General features: G+C 43.2%; 1 protein-coding gene and 1 pseudogene across 2 annotated transcripts in view; both read right to left on the bottom strand.

Annotated features, from left to right (window-relative positions):
• The window catches only part of ANO6 (anoctamin 6), a 200186-nt gene that overhangs the window by 104593 nt on the left and 76290 nt on the right, over window positions 1–19303 (bottom strand). For both annotated transcript variants that reach the window (XM_078449926.2, XM_078449927.2), the window contains one exon: window positions 17788–17867. In XM_078449926.2, coding sequence (XP_078306052.1) covers window positions 17788–17867 — 80 coding nt within the window. The remainder of the gene's footprint in view (window positions 1–17787; window positions 17868–19303) is intronic.
• Window positions 1788–13422, bottom strand: LOC144616847 (spermidine synthase pseudogene; annotated as a pseudogene).

Here is a 19303-nt window from a genome sequence, read left to right as displayed (position 1 = left end):
CTCTCCTTCCAGTGCATCCTGTATACCCCCTGCCAGACTGACCTCTGTACAGCTGCACTGTCCAACAGTAACTACTAGCCACACAGAGCTACTTAAATTAATTAAAAACTCCTCTGTGGGGAGCCTGGGTGGCTCAGTCGCTTAAGTGTCAGACTCTTGATTCTGGCTCAGGTCATGATCTCATGGTGTGTGAGTTCATGAGATTCTTGCTCTCTCCCTCTCTCTCTCTGCCCCTCCCCCGCTTGCATGCATACATACACGCTCTCTCTCTCTCTCTCTCTTAAAATAAATAAATAAACCTTAAAAAATTCAAATTCAGTTCCTCTGTATCACTAATCACATGTTAGGGTAGGTCACTGAGAGGACATGACCGCTGATTGACCCAGGAGCTGGACTCCAACAATCAGAAGCTCCTCACCAACCCCCCCCCGCCCCCCCCCCCCCCCGCCTCAGCTCCCCCCTCCCACCCACCATCCTTGGAAAGTACATTCCACTTGCCTTCACTGCTCCCAGAAGCTGCCCCAAGGACACAACCTTGAGATAGTGATGCGGAATTCAGACCATCTGGTCCATATACATGACTGAACCTAGTTAAGGCCTCTATAGCAACTTTTAAGATACTGGCAGGCGGGGGTGGAGATCTTCCTGCCTTTAGGTCCACGTAAGAAAAGCCTCATAAGTTCCCCTGCTCATTAAACTGTCCACCTCCTGATATGGAGTGGCGTCTTTCTTTAGTCTCTCCTTCTCTTCAAGTACGGCGTCACTTTCAGATTTTACCCAGGAAGGTCCCAAGGAGGTTTGGAACTAACACCCTTCAGGTGTCTCCACAGCCGCACGTGGCTAAGGGGCTATGGTGCCGGCCACCACAGAGACAGAACATTTCCATCATACCGAAAATTCTGTTGGGACAGTGCTGCTATAGCATTGCTTTGTCTTTTCAGCTCAAAAGTCCAATACAGCTACATTTAGCCTTAAACTAACTTCATCTCCTCCCACTACCCTAGATCAACTGGATACAAACTGGACACATCTTCCTCATCTCCACTTCCATTCATTTGCCCATGCAAGTAGGATACCCTCTGTAATATATCCACTGTGGCAGTCAGGTTTGTGTGTCAGCTTAGCCAGGCTACAGGACCCGGTTATGAAATCAAACACTAATCTAAGTGTTGTTGTGAAGGAACTGTATACATGTGGTTAACATGTACAGTCAGTTGACTTTAAAGGAAAGGATATTATTCTCACTGATCTAGGTGGGACTCACCTAATCAGTTGATGGGTCTTTAAAAAAAAAAAAAAATCCTGAGGCTTCTCTGAAAAAAAAGAAGTTCCACCTATGGACTGCAGCAGCCGCCCCTGCCCTTCCTGCCAGCATGCTCTGTGGATTATACCCCACGGCTGCATAAACCAATTCCTTCAGCTAACTCTGTTTAATAAATCAAGGGCGCCTGCGTGGCTCAGTTGGTTAGGCGTCTGGCTCAGGTCATGATCTTACGGTTCATGAGTTCGAGCCCCATATTAGGCTCTCTGCTGTCAGCACAGAGTCTGCTTCAGATGCTCTGTTCCCCACCCTCTGCCCCTCCCCCACTTGTGCTTTCTCTTTCTCAAAAGAGTTTAAAAATAAATGCATCTGTTTAATAAATCTCTGTGTATGTATAGATACATACAACTATACACACACATTTCAAAGTGTGCACCTGTGTGTACCTGTGTGTGTGTGTGTGTGTGTGTGTGTGTGTGTGTGTATATATATATATATATATATATATATTACTGATTCTGTTTTCTGGATTGGTATACCTTTCGGTACAGGTTTCAGTACCTAGTGAAATGTACCCTTCAGGGTGGAGCTATATACCACCACCTCCTTTAAAATTACAAACCTAGGGGCACCTGGGTGGCTCAGTCGGTTAAGCATCCGACTTCAGCTCAGGTCATAGTCTCACTGTTTGTGAGTTTGAGCCCCATATCGGGCTCTGTGCGGACAGCTCTGAGCCTGGAGCCTGCTTGGGATTCTGTGTATCTCTCTCTCTGTCCCTCCCTTGCTTGCACTCTTTCTCTCTCAAAAATAAACAAACATTAAAAAAATTAAAAGAAAAAATTTTAATTACAAATTTTTCAAAGAAAATGGCTCTTAAAACTAGCTGTACATTAGAGTCACCTTCATAAACTTTATTTAAACACATTCAGGTTTTAACCAAGAGCAAGATTAGCACATAAAGGTCAGCTTGGACCTTCACTTTCCCAAAGAGCTCTCTGGGGAGTTCTGATGCACAACAGAGCTGAGGACTGCCATCCTAACCGAACTCCTCCAGCACTTTTGCTGTGCGTGCCTTTGGAAGTCACCAAACACTGCACACTGCCTGATATTCTCTCCTTCAACCAACTAACCAGCAGCGGTTGCAGGACTAACATTTGTCAGATACAAAGACACTGTGCAGGGGCCAGAGGCAACAGCATACCCACTCCTGGCCTTGAGGGGAAACGTTGAGATATACTGCTTGGTATTCCTCAAAGCACACTGATTAATAAATATTGAATGAATGAATACATGAAAATTTCACGGCAAAATTTAGTGAAGCTGATAGCGGTTTATTCAAAATAGTGCATAATTTAAATAGCTCTTATTTCTAGTTCAATTGAAAATCCTATTAGCAAGTGTTAGTAAGTGCCCAACATATTTATTTATTGATAAGACTGTACTGTTGGTATTTTACAATATTGCTGAGTAGGATTAATTCTCAACCCACTGAAAACTTGGTAGATATCTAATGCCTGTAACTACTTTCTCGGAAGCACTGAGTCACAAATGCCCGTGTGCTCTTCTACGGAGAACAGAACCAATTTCTGATGACAACACCATCCGATTTCAGTTGAAAGGAAACAGGAAGGGGTACAGCTGGGGTTAGCAATGTGGGGCTGTGGTCATCTGAAGGCTGGCTATCCCGGTGCCTGCAATCTGTATTGCCGGCTATAAGTATCCATAAATCTTAGATAAGGCTTCTCACTATATTATTATTTTATGAATATGCTTTTAAGATAGCTAAAATGCTTTTCAATCACTGTGCATGCAGTCACTGAACAACACCCCAGTGAGGAAATCTGCTGATTTTTCTGCTTTTTCACATAAGGAGACTGAGGTCCTAAAAGAAAAAGCCCATAGGGGACTGAGAGCAGAACCGGAACAGGGCTTCTAAATCCCTCGAATTCTACCTCATGCTCAACTTCCTGGGGGGGGAGGGGACCTTTAGAAATGACTCTAACAAAAAAGAAAAAAGGAAAAAAAAAAAAAAGAAAGAAAAACACTTTTCAAAGTCTCAGAAGTACCTCCTCTCATTCACTTTTCTCTTCTTCAACCTTCTTACTTACTTATGTCACAAGACAGTGTATTTACTTTTTAAAAACACTTAAGACTGTCTTAAAAATCATGAAATGGTGGTGATACCATTAGCATCACTGAATAATCTGTCAAAATTTTCATTATGTGTTTTTATTTTAAGGGATTTGGACTTAGCAGTCAAATTTTACTCCAGCTGCAAGTATCGTCTTGATATATTCTAATTCATACTAACACTGTAAAGATCTATATTATTGGTTTGCTCATTATAATTAATGAAAATGCTCTTTGGTCGTTATTACAATCTATCAGGTCACATTAATCTACATTTCAAAAAGTGCCTTGGGAGAAGGAACTGTAAATGCATTTTCCTTTTGAAGGGGCCATTAGAATTTTTTTTTGATTAAAAACCTATCTTACAGGTTTTTGTTTTTTTTTAACCAGAGACAGATTTAAGGAATACATTTGAGACTTACAGTAAAGATGCACTTTTTTATTATTAATTTGTCAAAACAAGGAAAATTGCAATTAGCTAGTAGGACTTCAGAAATAAAGGGATTTTAAATGATCTTTCCAGAGCCCTCAAGCCTTTCAAACTAATTACAAATTCAAAATATGGGGTTTGTGGTACAGAGGGAGGGATAGCTATAGTTGAAATCCTACAGATCTCTCTCCTTTTCAATTTTCAGGAATCCTGTGAATCCATTCTGTGTATACATTTCTGCCAAGTTCTGTGTTTCTCTTTAAATTTTTATTACAACTTCTTCCATTAGTGCTGTTTTTTAGGTCATGGCAGTCAGGTTATTTACCAGCAGACTCTCAACTTTAACTTGATTCTTTTGCTTCTGTGGGCTTTTCTGACCATTATTGTGGCATGCTTCTAGATGACTTATAATCAAATGAGTTCCATGGTAAATACTGATATTACATCTTTGTTCAGAATGCCCAGGGCTCCCTGCTTTCCTCATGCCTGTTTTTGTCAAATTAATGTTGACATTTCCCCAGATAATGGATAGATCACTGAATTTCAAATGGGATACTGCGTGGGGCAAGAATTCACAAGGCATTTCAGTGGAGGCTTTCTGAAAATAGGGGAAAAAACAGTAGAATGAACACTGTTACAAGGAGGAAATTTGGCTGATGATGACAACAGGTTGAAAGAGGGGGGGAAATAAAACAAACGCAACTCAGATTCATCAGTGAGCCACTTACTAGGGTGTTATATTCCCAGAAACATCCTGTCTTTCTGTCATTCCCTGCTTGCCATCAGCTACCAAGTCCTGCTACACATAAAACATGTATGTTCTTCCTTCCCATCCCCACTGATACATCCTGGTTAAAGCATACATCATCTGCCTAGATTGTTATCCAGTCTGTCTATATTTAAACTCCTCTGAAGAATTAAACATCTTTCCACTAAAATGAAATGTCTGCCTATCTATACCTCCAATTCATAGATCTTAATACTATATTTTGCAACTCCATCCACCAACTGCTATTATCAAATATTTAAACTTGATGTCCTGCTTTGCCTAAGTGTCAGGATCTACCACTTGTTTTTCCCCATCAACATGGCCTCCCCTCCTTAAAATGGAGGGCCCAAGTGGCTTTACCAATACTGAATGGGAGAAGCCTAGTACTTTCTTTGTTTTGGACACAAAGGTGCAAATACAACCTAAACTTGCATAAACTTTTTGACATTGTTATTACATGCTTGATTCATACTAAGATTTAATTAGCCAAACACCTAGCCTTTTCACATAATCAGTCATTAACTTCAGCTCTTATGATTTGTACTTAGGCAGCACATATTTGTGAATCAGGAGCAGGCCATTACTTTAATTCATATTGATTTTTGTCTCCTCTAGAAATTGATTTCCAGCCATTGTTCCACAGTCTTGGTACCAAGATCAATTGCCCAGATAAGTATACTCTCACTAGGTCCACATTTCTTCATTCTGTATTTAAATTCAATTTTGTTCACACCATTTGCTAAACTCAAAACACACAAAAATGTGTCAACTATACTCCAATTTTTAAAAACACAAACATGTCTGTGGCTTTCTCCTGTTCTACCATTATAATCACCCTCATTAAAAAAAAAAAAAAAAAAAGGTAATGTGCTCTGACATGACTTATTTATATTGAACTTGCACTGGCTCCTGATGACCTTTCCTTTTTCTAACATTCACAAACCACCCACTTAAAAATCTCATCTTGTGATATTCCTGGAGAGTAATACTCCGGTGTCAATGTCTCCATTTATCAGAATTTAGTTTATGTCCAACTTCTACCCTAACCCTACCCCTTCTGGAAAATTGTCACATTTGTCCCTCTATTATTCTGGTAATTGCCCCAGCCCTCACATCACCTCCATTAGCAACTGTGATTCCACGAGCAAATTCACCTGCTCTTCCAATACCCTGGTTGATATATAATTTTTCTAGCTAAGAAATTTAAACTCATTTGGAATAATGATATACCTTCCTACAACAGTCTCATGCAACATGGACTTTTTTTTTTAATGTTTTTATTTATTTTTGAAGGAGAGAGAGAGAGAGACAGAGCATGAGCAGGGGAGGAGCAGAGAGAGAGGGAGACACAGAATCCGAAGCAGGCTCCAGGCTCCGAGCTGTCAGCACAGAGCCCGATGCGGGGCTCGAAACCACGAACCGTGAGATCGTGACCTGAGCCAAAGCCGGACGCTCAACCGACTGAGCCACCCAGGCGCCCCAAGGACTTTTTTTTTTTTTTTAATGTTTATTTATTTTTTAGAGAGACAGAGAGAAAGAATCTGAAGCAGGCTCCAGGCTCCAAGTTGTCAGCACAGAGTCCGAGATGGGGCCCAAACTCAGGAACAGTGAGATCATGACCTGAGCCAAAGTCAGACACTCAACAGACAGCCAGCCACCCAGGCGTCTCTAGCATGGACTTCTACAGCTCCTTCCCAGGACTTGAACCTTTCAATCTAAAGTTCACCTTCACTAGCAGAAAAGACAAAAGGAATATGGAAGCTGATAAGCTTTTGTCTGTTATCTCATACCATTATACTGTCTTCCTCAAATTCTGGACAGAACACTGCTTCAGAATCTAAATAACTCAAAACCAATCCTCTCTTCCACTCATCATGCTAAGCATTTTTTTCCACAAGGTTCCACTCATGCACTCACTCTGGACTTGAAGTTTACTCTAAAATTTTAATAATAATGGAAAAAATAAGACTGGAGTGTTTCAGCGAACTATTATTATGGGATGAAAGTTTTGTTAGCACTCTGAGTTAAACTGGCTTTAGTTAGTCTGGCTGGCTGGACCCAGAAGTCCAATCACCATTTGACTGTTTCTCTGGGAAAATACATTCTGCATTCCAAAGAAGTGAGTCAGAAAGATTTTTGACTGAGACTTTGTATGCTGGACTGCCGCCTATTCTTGTTCCTACCTTCCAATCCTAACAAATCAACAAATGTAGCTTTGGAATCAGCCACATAAAGCAAAAGAGTACATCCCCTTCCCTCCATATTCAGGCAAAGTACACATTCCCTCACCTTTTGCTCTTAAATGTACAAAATGCTTTCAAAGTTGAAATGCCATGTGAATTGCTGCCATAGCAAATGGGCCAACTGAGCAGTTCTTACTAGCCTATCTTTGGTCTTTCTTCTTTTGAGAGTTCCTTTTGCCAAATCACCATTCCTTTGTTTGGTTTCCTTTTTTGGTTTAGTTCCTTTTCTTTTTTATTTTGGTGAACTTAGTGCCAAAAGGTACAAGGCAAAGCCATCCTATTTCTTTGTAGAAGATACAAGAGCACAAATCCAAGTAAAGAAATGCTTGAGCAGAAGGGTCCTGGCTTATTCCCAGTCTTCCAGATCCAGAAGATCTTGTGAGCTTGAGGCAGATCTTGGTACTTCAGTTGGATTTCTGGGATTAGCCAGAAAGACTCTGGACAGCCCATAAAATAAACTATAATCTCTCTCAATAGCCCCAGCATCAATTCATTTGCCTCAGGGCCATTTAGGCTAGAAATAACCAAAATGACGTCTGGATTTGGGAGGAGGGGTGGGAGGGGATGAAGGTGGGAACCCACCTTGAAATAAAACTTGATCAATCACTCTGAAACAAAGCCTGCAAACAAAAATATGCAGACGTATGGGGAGCTGGCTCTGATTATTCTTTTATACCTTTCACACTCGGGGCAAGAAAGTAAGGTTGACATTCACCTCATTCTATATGTTGCTTCCAGACCATTAGTCCTCAATGTTCTTGGGATGAAAATAGTTCCCCTTAGGTCCATGCAAGCAGAGTATGACCCCAGAGTTTCCTAGAGCCTATTGTCTCCTACCTGCCAGCTGACGCTCCCGGCCCACAGAAAATCTGGCCCCTGGCTCACATTTCCCTCTCCATTCCAAGTTTTCCCTCATCCAGAAGGACATCTGCATCCACAGACATGACTGGGCCACCTTGACCCCTTAGTAACTTGACTTCTTATCACCAATGATGTTCTCCCTTTCATGCACTAACTTCCATGGTCCCACCCTAAACCTTGTTATTACTTGACAAATTGCCTTTCCAAAATCACTTACTCAGGAATCCCCCTTTCTGACCACCACTAACATCCTGACCTAATTGCACAATGACCTCAGAGGCCCTGTGACATTTTCTAACCAATCTGCAGATTTGCATTTCTTTCCCTCCCCTCCTTTTGTATAGTTACATTTCCCAGCTCATCATTTTAAAAGCACTCTTGCCAATATTCTGCTCTTTCCATCACAACCATCTAGCAAAGCCCTAACTTGGGCTGAATCCTGCTACCTGCTTTCGTGGTGTCTGAGTGATGCTGGAGAAAGCACAGCAGCACAGGTTGGTTTAGTTGTAAATTCAGGTCACTAGCCCCACACAGGCCCTCACCACTGCCCAGACATCCTAGAACTTTTCCTAGGTTTTCCAAGCCAGCTTGGTCTCCCATTTCACAACTGGTTCAACGTGCCAACTCCCCCCCACCTCCGCCCCTGCACTCACTGTTCTCTTCACTCTCAGCAGCTGAAAACGGAAGCTGTTGGATGAGAACTCCCTCTGCTTCTCTCCAACAAATCATAAACCAGCAGCATCCACCTGCTGCTCCTGGATCTTTGGAGATGCCGCTCCTCTGATCGAACGTTGACTCCTCCACATCTACAAACCATTCCACAGCCCATTTCAGACCGCTCTTTTCTCTAGGTCAGTTGTTCTCCTCACATGGACCCTTCTTATCAATATTTAAATCTGTTTACGGCTCCATCTGACCCACAGAAGGAAATCATCTCTGGTTCTCCAGAGTCTCCTCTGCTTACTGCGCTCTCATCCTCCAGCCCTTCACAGTCAAACTCCTAGAAAGAGAGGTACTTTGTTTCTTCTCCTGCTCATTGCATAATCTGCTCTAATCTGGATTAGAATGGCATTCCCAGCACTCCCTAGAAAGAGCTTTAGGGAAGGACACCAGGGACCCCAATGCTTTTTCAGTATTCATCTAACTCACTGGTTCTTAAATGAGGGCAATTTTGCCCCCAGGGACATTTAACAATGTCTGGGCATATTTGGTTGTCACAGGTGGGGAAAGAACCCTGGCATCTCATGGGTAGAGGCCAGGGATGCTGTAAACACCCTACAATGCCTACGATGCACAGACAGCCCCCACAACATAGAGAAATCCAGCCCAAAATTTGGTACTGAGGGTGAGAAATCCTGATATGACTGAATCCCTAAAGCTACTCACCACTTCCCTCTGTTTCTTGGTTTTTAGCCTGCCCCTCTTCAGATTGCTCTCCTACCTCTGGTCATCTCATTTGGCAGCCATCTACTCATTTCTGAGTCACTACCCCTCATTCCTTAAAGATTTAAGCCCTGCCTCACTGTTAACCTCTCCAAGACATCTCTCCTGACATAATTCTTGGGGATTTCCACATGCACATGTGATCCTTCCACCACCCTGTCCTTGCAACTCCACATTGCCCCAGCCCCTCATTCCAATGCTCATATCCCAGACCTTGTCTGTACTGGTTATTGTAATTCCTTCCTCAGTGAGAAAGACTGGATTCTCCAACCAACACTTCCTATTTTTCCAGTTTACTCTCTCCAATACCCCAACTGCAAAAATTATCAAGCCCCACTAAGGTCTAACTCTCCTGATCCTATTGTCTCACCCTGCTCCTGTCCCTGGTCCTCTGCTCTCTTGCAAACACCCTGAAACTCTCTTAGCCTTGTCTTGCTTCACTGAACTGACTTGGGAGAAACCCCCAAGTTGGTGAAATCAAACTCGTTGCCTACTGTACACCTGTTCCCCAAAGCTGGACTTGAATGGGAAAAGCACGCACTCATCATGACCAGCAACCTCAAGTGGGCTCTCAGTGCTGCCAGGAAATTATACTACATTTCCCAGAACATTCACTCTCAGATGACTGTGTCACACCTTCTCCTCTCTCTCCAGGTCTCTTCCTCTCTTCCTTCCTCAATCTTAGCTAATGTCTTGCTTCTCATTTCACGGGTAAACAAGAAGCAATCAAGAAAAAACAACAAGATCCTACTAGCGAAACTACTGAACTAATTCCACCTGGGTCCCCATATGGTGTTTTTATAAGAATGAATGGTCTCTACGGCCATGAAGGGTGTCCAACCTCTCACTTCTGGACCAGATTCCACTCCTTTCTTGCCTTCTCAAGGATGTCATTCCAGAAATTTTTCCTTCTCACTCCTGCATCGTCAGGTTTTCTCTCCCTACTGGATTATTCCCATCACCTTACAAACAGTAATTCCTGTAGTTTGTTTGTTTGTTTTTGGCTATACACAGCTGGTATAAGCCTGGAGGCTGAACACCACATTGAGAGACTGTCCGCCCAGCCGGGCCCATCGGGCAGCATTCTGGGGCTTGTAACACTTGCTTGGTGGGCACACAGGCAGGGCAAAAGGGTTTGGTCATGCCCAGGAGTCCTGGAGGCTCCCTGGCCCAACGTCCTGGGCAGTGGCACCTGGGCTCAGCTTACATCATCCTGGGTCTCGGCAGCACACTTGGGCAGGACAAAGGCTGCCTGGTGCACATCACAGTTGTAGTATTTCAGCTGCATCTGTTCTACCTGCTTCTGTGTCAGCTGCTGCACGGCCTTCCAGAAGTTGGTGCTCAGATTTTTGCTGCCCAGCATGAAGCCTGCCTGGCCACTGGGGAAGGTGGGGACAGTGCAGTAAGCATAGGCCACCACAGGGAAGAGTGACCTACAGAACTGCCGCATCTCCTCGATGAGGTCCAGGTAATAGGATTCCTTGAAGAGACTCTCGGCAGGGCCTATGGGGTCTGAGGAGTCTGTGAGGATAACATTGACGGTGCCCTGGTTCTGTTCCATGAACTCAAAACCGTCGCCCATGTATAGGGTCAGCTTGGCGCTGGAGGAGCCCATGGCCAGGCCCAGCAGGAACTTCTTAGAGACCTGAATGACATCCTCGTCAATCTCACACCGGACCACGGACTCCCCAGAGGAACGCTTCACCACAGCCTGCAGGGCACCCCCATCCCCACACGCAATGGTCAGCACCTGGCATGGGCTGGGATGGCTGCAGGGGAGGCGCAGGCTGGCTGCCATCTCCTGGTAGGAGAACTCCTTCCTCTGTACACTGGATGACACCATCCAACAACAGCATGTTGCCACAGCTCTTACCGCGGAAGACAGGATATTCTGGTAGGGCTCCCAGGCAGGCAGAGCACGGGCCTGGAACCAGCTCTGCCCGCCATCCTGGCCCTACAATCTAACCCAGCTGGTGGGGCAGGGGCAATTCCTGCCATCTTAATACTAACTGTACACAAAAACAAAAAAAAAGGCAAACAAAACCTCTCTTCATCCTAATCCATAATAACCTCTTGCTCTGCATTTGTGTTCAGAAAAAAAAAAAAAAAAAAAAAAAAAAAAAAATGGAAAGTGTTATCTAAATGCTATGTATCCAGTCCCTTTTCTCCCATCCTGTTTTCAATCCTCCCTAGTTTTGGAGCCCACCTTTCAGCTGAGCCTTCTCTTGTCAAGGTCTCCTCCACACCGCGAATTCCAATTTCCCATCCTCATCAGCAGATTTGGTCGCTCCCCCCCCAACCCCCCGGACTTTTTACTTCCCTCATTTGGCTTCCAGGACTCTCCTCATTTTCCTCCAGCCTCACTGGCTCCTCCTTCTCAGACTCCGCTGCTGCTGCTTCCTCCTGTCTCTGACCTGTGAACACTGGAGTCCCCAGGGCTCAGTCCAGGGTGTCTTCACCCCGCCTCTTGCTGTTCTCATTCAGTCCACAGCTTTCAACACCACCTGTGCGCTAATTCCCACATCTCTAGCTCTCTTTAACTCCAGACCCATATATTTTACTGCACGTCGACATCTCTATTTGGATGTCTCAAATTTTCCATGTTGAAAACAGAATTTTTATTTTCCGCCGCCTCCCCTCCCCTCAGACTGCTCCTTCCCCGGCCCCTCCCAGGTCAAAACCCATGGAGTCATGCTTGACTGCTCTTTCTCACACACCTCACACCTGCTCTGTCAACAAATCCTATTGGTTCTTCAAAACATACTGAGAATTTGAGTATGTCTCACTAATGCCATATAAGTCACACTCAGGGCCAAGCCGCCACCACCACCTCTCACTTGGGTTCCTGAAAAGTCCCATTGGTCCCCCTGCTTCTGCTCTAGTTCCTCCATGGTCTATTCTCAACACAGCCAAAGCGGTCCTGTTAAAACACAGGGCAGGGCAGGTCAAGTCCCTCTTCTGCTCAAAACCCCCCAGTTTATCCTCCCAAGGCTTACCTCAAATGATCTCCCAAGTCACAGTGAAACCCAAGTGTTTACAGTGAAGTCCCCACTATCTACGATTTTCACCACCTTTCATTCTGCTCGTCATGTTGGCTTCCCTCCATTTCCTCAAACATATCTCAAACTCCTACCTCAGAACCTTTGTCTATGCTCTTCCTTCTGCCTGGAACGCCCTTCATCTAGATTTCCAAATAGTCTGCTTCAGCACTCCTGCTTTCAGGTCTTTTGACTCATCACCTTCTGACCACTCTATTGCTGAGAAATCACCTGAACACTCTATTTAAAACTGTAGCCAACCCCCACACCCCTAACACACACTTATAATCCTTACCTTACTTTTCTCTAAAGGACTTACCCTGTTATGGCATGTTATATATCTTATTTATTTTGTCTTTTACGTCTCTCCCACCAAAATGTAGGCTCCACAAGTATAGGGATTTTTTTTTGTTATTCACTACAGTGCCTGAAATAGATTAACATTTTAATTTTTAAGGATCATATGTCTTTTCATCTAGTTAAAGACAATCAAACTTGAATTTCAGGAAATCAACTGTATTTTTTGTAAAGTGGTATATTCCCTCAAAAAGGGAACCAGTTACACGAAATCCCAAATAGGATAATGACTCTTCAGACCTCCTTCTCTCTACTTAACCACAAGTGTGAAATGAAGGGGACGTATTTTTGTTCCACTTTGATCCTCATCTTCCCGAGTCTATGTTTTAGCTTAGTCTTCCTAAATCCTGTGGTCTCTCATCATCTTCCCTGGTTTATTCCATGATAATCCTAATATTCTTTTGCCAGCCCAAACTCCTATAATCTACTCCAAATTTGGCAGAAGCTAAACCAAGGAAAACCTCATCAACTGGTATGAAACAAGAGCTCGTTAAGAATCGTCCTGCCTCTAAAAAGCCAGAAGAGTTATACATAAACCTTAAGTTCTGGCAAGGCTGGAAAAGGGGATATTACTAGTGAGAACCAGCTCATAAAATATAATCCCACAGCTTTGCCTTTCCTTCTCTGTGCTTTTGTGTGGACCACAGTTTCCATCCAGCCAGCTACAAGCAGATTCCTCGCCGGTCCACAGAGTTCCTCCCCTCATCACATTCTTCACTCCTTGTGTACTCAAGTCAATCATGCCCATTAGCATTCCTGGGTCAGTACCAGCAGAGTCAGGGTTTCTAGAAAGGGCCTTGACCATTACTCAACCTTTTCCCTACATTCCCCCTACTCTTTTCCCACTCCTTGGGGATTGGAAAGAACCTGGGGTCCTCTGGGCCAGCCATGGCGGATGAGCCTCTGGACTAACCCCTCAGATTGCCTTTGCTCTTAAGCAGACCTGAAATTAACAGCACCAGGGGAAACCTAGGTTGCAATACTACCACAATGCAGAAAAACCTTTATCTGTTCCATTATCATGTGGATGGCTCCTCATCCTTGTTTTTTTTTTTTTTTAAATGTTTATTTTTTGAGAGAGAGATAGCACAAGCAGGGGAGGGGCCAAGGGGCAGGGGACAGAGGATCTGAAGCAAACTCTGTGCTAACAGCAGACAGACCAATGCGGGGCTTGATCTAATGAACCATGAATCAAGAGTTGGATGCTTAACGTACTGAGCTAACCAGGTGCTCCCATCCTCATTTTTTTTTTTTTTTTAATTTTGGAGAGAGAGAGTGCATACACACACACAAGCAAGGGAGAGGGCCAAAGAGGGGGAGGGAGGGAGGAAGGGGGAGGGGGAGGGAGGAAGGGGGAGGGGGAGAGAGGGAGAGGGAGAGGGAGAGGGAGAGGGAGAGGGAGAGGGAGAGAGAGAATATATCTCAAGCAGGTTCCATGCTCAGCATGGAGTCTGATACAGGGCTCAATGTGAGACTTGATCCCATGATAATGGAACCATGACCTGAGCTGAAATCAAGAGTCAGATGCTCAGCTGACTGAGCCACCCAGGTGCCCCTCTTCATTCTTGGTTCAGCCTGCCTAGTTCTGCAGACTCTACTTCAAAGTCTGAACTCTACAAGGTTATCTGTAACCATTCCCCAGCCTCACTTTGGCCAAATTCCTTTTCCAGAGGCTGATGCTTGTCATCATGAAGCCAGTTTATTTTCAGGACACATGTCCCTAAACGATGGCCACCAATCACAGGGTTCCAGAACATCTGGCCATATCACCATTTCCTTGACTAGATCTCCCTTGAACTAATTGCTCTGAAAATTACAATGTTGATTAATTATAGTTCATCAACAAAAGAGAACAGATGTTAGAGAAGATAACAATAACGTCAGAGAAAAAAAAAAAACCACAGCATGGAGCTGAACACCTTAAACTTATACAGTGCTACATGTCAATTATATCCCAATACAACTGGAAAAACAACAGTGTGGGAAATATTCAGGATAAAATATTAAGTTAATAAAGCAGATTATAAACAGGTTTTCACTGGATTTGAACAAAATAACAAACCAGGATCAAGATGGTGTCTTACCACAACGAGATCAGCTAGTTACTCTCTGTAAAGTCAGCATTCAGCCAGGCCCCTTACACCTTGAGCCCCACCCACACACCCACCCCACCTCCAGGTGGGGCTATGTCACAAGCTTTGGGGTAGCAAGAACACAGGCACTTTAGGTCCACATCTCTGTTCACAGCCTAGCGTTTCAGATACTTTGGCAAAACTCACTCTCCTCGGTCTGCGAAGTGGAATGAGAGGCGGAGAGGAACAACACAGGTACGCAGGGGACTTGTCATCGATGGACAAACCCTGCAGGGACCCGGAGGAGCGTCGGGGTGGGCCCTTCCGAGAAAGGCAGCCTGCTGTCTTGGAGACACCCAGGAGCTTCACAGTGGCATTTATTTACCCATGATTCACGCAGGCTATCAGCAACAATGGCTTTGCCTGACTAGTCACATTACAGACACCTGAGCTGTGAAGGAACGCTTTAATGTGCTTTTCACGCCGGTAACCAAGGGGCCCCGACCAGCACTGCTCACTTAGGCCTTGTTTTAAACGAAAGAACAACAGAAATCCTGAAGGAAACAAATAATGATAAGCATTTTGTTCTCCACATTGGCCAGACTATATAAACACACTCCACTGTATGAAAACACTAGGCCTTGATCCTTCTAAAATCTGAACGACTTGAGAATAAGGTCTGAACAAACACGGTCTGTGCCTCACTTTATTTCAGCTCACCTCTGCAAACGGAAGGTGCACCTTCCAAATGCCAGACGGAGAAACAGCACTGATACTTCAGCTCCTTTTACCACCTTCCCCACCTTCTTTCTGTTTTCAATTTTGCTTTGCGCCAGGCTCCCTCTGCTCCTGGGTTTGTACTCTTGCCCGTTTCTGATTAAAATTTTTTGGTTTGGATCAGCTTACCTGGTTTTGTCCTGGCATCTGCCCAATCCACCTGCCTACACGCTGGAACCACCTGTTCTCACGGATGCTGCAACTTTCTGCCTACAAAAAAGGCTACCCTTAAACATCGTGCTGGATTCCCTCGAGTACTCGGTTCCCAAGGCACTTTGTACATCTCCTGTTTGTTTTCCAAGGAGACAGCAGTTTGGGAAATACACGTTTACTGGGGAACTGGAAATGCAGGGGCTCCAGTGATGTGATGAGAAAATACCAGCAGCCATGTACATGTAACCCAAAGATGTGGCACGCAATAAGCATCAGATGTGTGAACATCTATAAAACACCAGAAAATCACAGACTCCTTACTACACATGGTAGGACACACAATTAGAGAAAGAGAATAGCTGGATTTAGAAATCTTGTTATCAACCACACATATAAGGAAACCATGATTAACAGCTTTACCTGCACTAATGTGGTCTAATGATTCTAGATATTCTTGAAGTATGACAAGGAAAAATAAAAATATGGGGATTTAACTTAAAAATCTCCTTTCAGCTTGGGTGTTCTCAGACCCATTGTTAGGACAAATCTCTCAAAATAGAAGTATATTCTGCACTCCTCAAGTTCGACTCCTGACTATTCTCGCTTAGGCTTCACCCTTGGAAAGGAAAATGCAATAAAGAAGTTAATGCTGAAGGTTGAATAACATCACCAGTGTAATTACCAGTGTAGACTATCTATTGCAAAGACATTGCTGAGGCACACCAATCTCAAACATCATTATCTACTAAAAGCTGTTCTTGAGAAAAATACTTTTATTTTTGCACAGGGAATCAGTGTGAACTATATAGGCGTTTACCAAGCACATCGACACTTTACTGCACACAGCTCTTTTTAGACTACCTATAGTGCTTAAAGAGTACCAATAAGAAGCAGTTAGAAAATGAAACAAGAAAAGGCCAGCTCCACGAGTCTGTGCCAATTTCACATTCAAATGTGACATATCTGTGTCAATTCTGCTTTAGGGGCTCTAACTGTAGAAGTTAGAAAAACCGCAAAGTTGCTCTGCTACTTTAAGATACGGGAATATTGGTGAGCGTTCACAATTTTCCTTCACTGAAAATCTCATTGAATATAACAGGGAAGTCATTGAATACTATGTCTTTCTATTATATCCAAGTGCTTTTCACAGTAGGCAATCTGCTGGTACACCACAGGAGTCCCACACTGTGAAATAAAGTGGCATTGTGGATATAGTTTTATGGGCGATCCCTTTTCAGTCCAGAGCACTGCCTCGTTTCCTTACTCTTGGTTCAATTGAGTAGGTAATCCATAAAGAATGAGTGAGAAGAGGAAAAACACATAATGAGTTCTTTTTTTGTGTGTCTTTATCAATAATACAATTGTGATCTGCCAATTACTAGAGTGGCGACCGTATATCACACTTTGAAAAGAAAGCAAAAAAAAAAAAAAAAAAAAAAAAAGATTTTTGCATTGCTAACATGGTAGCTAAACCATTTACAGCAAGGGGCAAAAATAAGTAAATCTAGGTGGATCCTGGCATGCTTTTCCTATACATTTGGGGCAATAATATGGTACATGAGTCAGAGAAACACTTCTTCCCATCCCCCTCTTCAAATGAGCCTAATATAAAATCTATTTAGTAAGGACATTCTGCACAAGGCATCCTATGTGCTTAATTTTCTTTAAACAAGGCATTAATAAAACCACAGTAGCATCTAATAAGATTTTTAATTCCTCGAGGGTAGGAACCATGGCTAATCTTTAATGAGTCTAATTTAGTGAGAGCATTTAGTTCCCCTCTTGGTAGGAACAACCAATAAAATATTCCTAGCCCTAGAAGATACATCTATACCGGTTGTATGACTGTAGGCTCCAGAGTGAAATGGGAATCAGACTGGTCAATGCACCTATATGTGCTCAGTAAACACTGGTTTCCAGAGTTGCTAACAGCAGAAACGGATACCAAGGCTATTAACGAACGAAGGAGGAGTCTGGGCAGTAACAATGCTACTTTCCTGCAGAAAGAGTTCCCATTTGCTATTTACAAGCAGTATGAAGAACAAGCCTACAGAGCATGATGCCAAGGCACTGTATGTAGTTCAGTAACTTGTCCCCCAGAGAACTGGAGCTTTAAATACACAGCCACTGCAAGTGAGACAGTGCCAGATCTACGGGCGCCAAAGGCAAGATTTCACAAAAAACCCTTTTCTCCATTTTGTGAGAAATCTCTCGCTAACCAATTCAAATTTAAGATAGAGTAGGAGTACTTACAAATTCTGGGGTTTGGAAATCAGGCTGACTTTCCAGTGTTCCAAAACTGGAGACAACGGTCTGTTCAAGGTTTTCCAACACTAAAAATAAACAAATAAATAAAGCATAACTTTCACTGGCTCATACACTTTTTTTGCCTTTAAATCATCAGTACAGGCTTAACAACTGTATTTAGCATTTATGGCACACCTCTAAGTTTACATTATTTAACACTTTCAGTTATCAGGGACCCTCAAAATCTTCAGTAGCTATTTCATCCACTGGACAAGGCCATGTTTCTACGATACTCAGTCTTAAAAAGCTGTAGGCTCAATCTATGCAAAATCATTTACCTTCTACATGGAAGGACACAGCAACTATGTTTACAACTATGTCACAAAACTCTAGCTTAGGAACATTTCAGCCTGTTGATATTCTTTTTTCAACTACATCTCAGGGAACTGATGTGGAGTCATTTTGGGGTAGCAATTTTCTGTTTTAAAATCTGTTGAATAGCACGGATAGAAATACACCGGGAGCCAAATAAAATTTTCTAGTAGGGTATATTAAGAAAATGAAAAAGAAACAGGTAAAATTAATTTTAGCAAAATGATTTCTGTAACTTGATATACCTAGATTACCATTTAAACATGTATTCAGGGGTAAAAAATAGTTTCAAACAGAGAGGGAGGCAAACCATAGAGAATCCTAAATACAGAGAACAAACTGAGGTTGATGGGGAGGAGGAGGGGAGAGGGGAAAAATGGGTGATGGGCATCGAGGAGGGCACTTGTTGGGATGAGCACTGGGTGTTGTATATAAGCAATGAATCACGGGACTCCATCCCCAAAGCCAAGAGCACACTGTATACACTGTATGTTAGCCAACTTGACAATATATCAAAACAAACAAAACAAAACAAAAAAACATATATTCAAGAAGAGCCACTGGGTGGCTCAGCTAGGTAAGTGTCCGACTTCAGCCCAGGTCATGATCTTGTAGTCTGCAAGTTCGAGCCCCCCCGTCAGGCTCTGTGCTGACCGTTCGGAGCCTGGAACCTGCATCAGATTCTGTGTCTCCCCTCTCTCTCTGCCCCTCCCCTGCTTGCACTCACTCTCTCTCTCTCAAAAGTTATTAAATAAACATTAAAAAAATAGCAAAAAAATAAACATGTATTCAATATAAAATTTATTAGTGAAATAGTTTACATTTTGTATACTAAGTGTTAGAAAGCCAATGTGTATGTTATACCCACAACACATCTCAATTTGGACTGGCCACATTTCAACAGGTTAACAGCCACATGTGATTAGTGGTCACTGCACCCTGTGGAAGGGATAAAGGAAGCAAATCCAGAAGCTGGGCTGTTCTGTGAGACACCAGTCTCACCTTGTCTACAAGTTCCTGATATAAATAAAAGGGACTGTTCCAGATGAAAAGATAAGGAGAAAACAAAACAACCATTTGCAGTGCATGCTTCTAGACTGTATCCTGGTTTAAACAGACCAGATATAGAAGACTTAAAAACAAATTAGAA

Source organism: Panthera onca, chromosome B4 (assembly GCF_046562875.1).
Source record: "Panthera onca isolate mPanOnc1 chromosome B4, mPanOnc1 haplotype 2, whole genome shotgun sequence".
In the NCBI taxonomy this organism is placed as follows: Eukaryota; Metazoa; Chordata; class Mammalia; order Carnivora; family Felidae; genus Panthera; species Panthera onca.
Note: the sequence above shows the minus strand (reverse complement) of the source record. Positions and strands in the feature narration are given on the sequence as shown.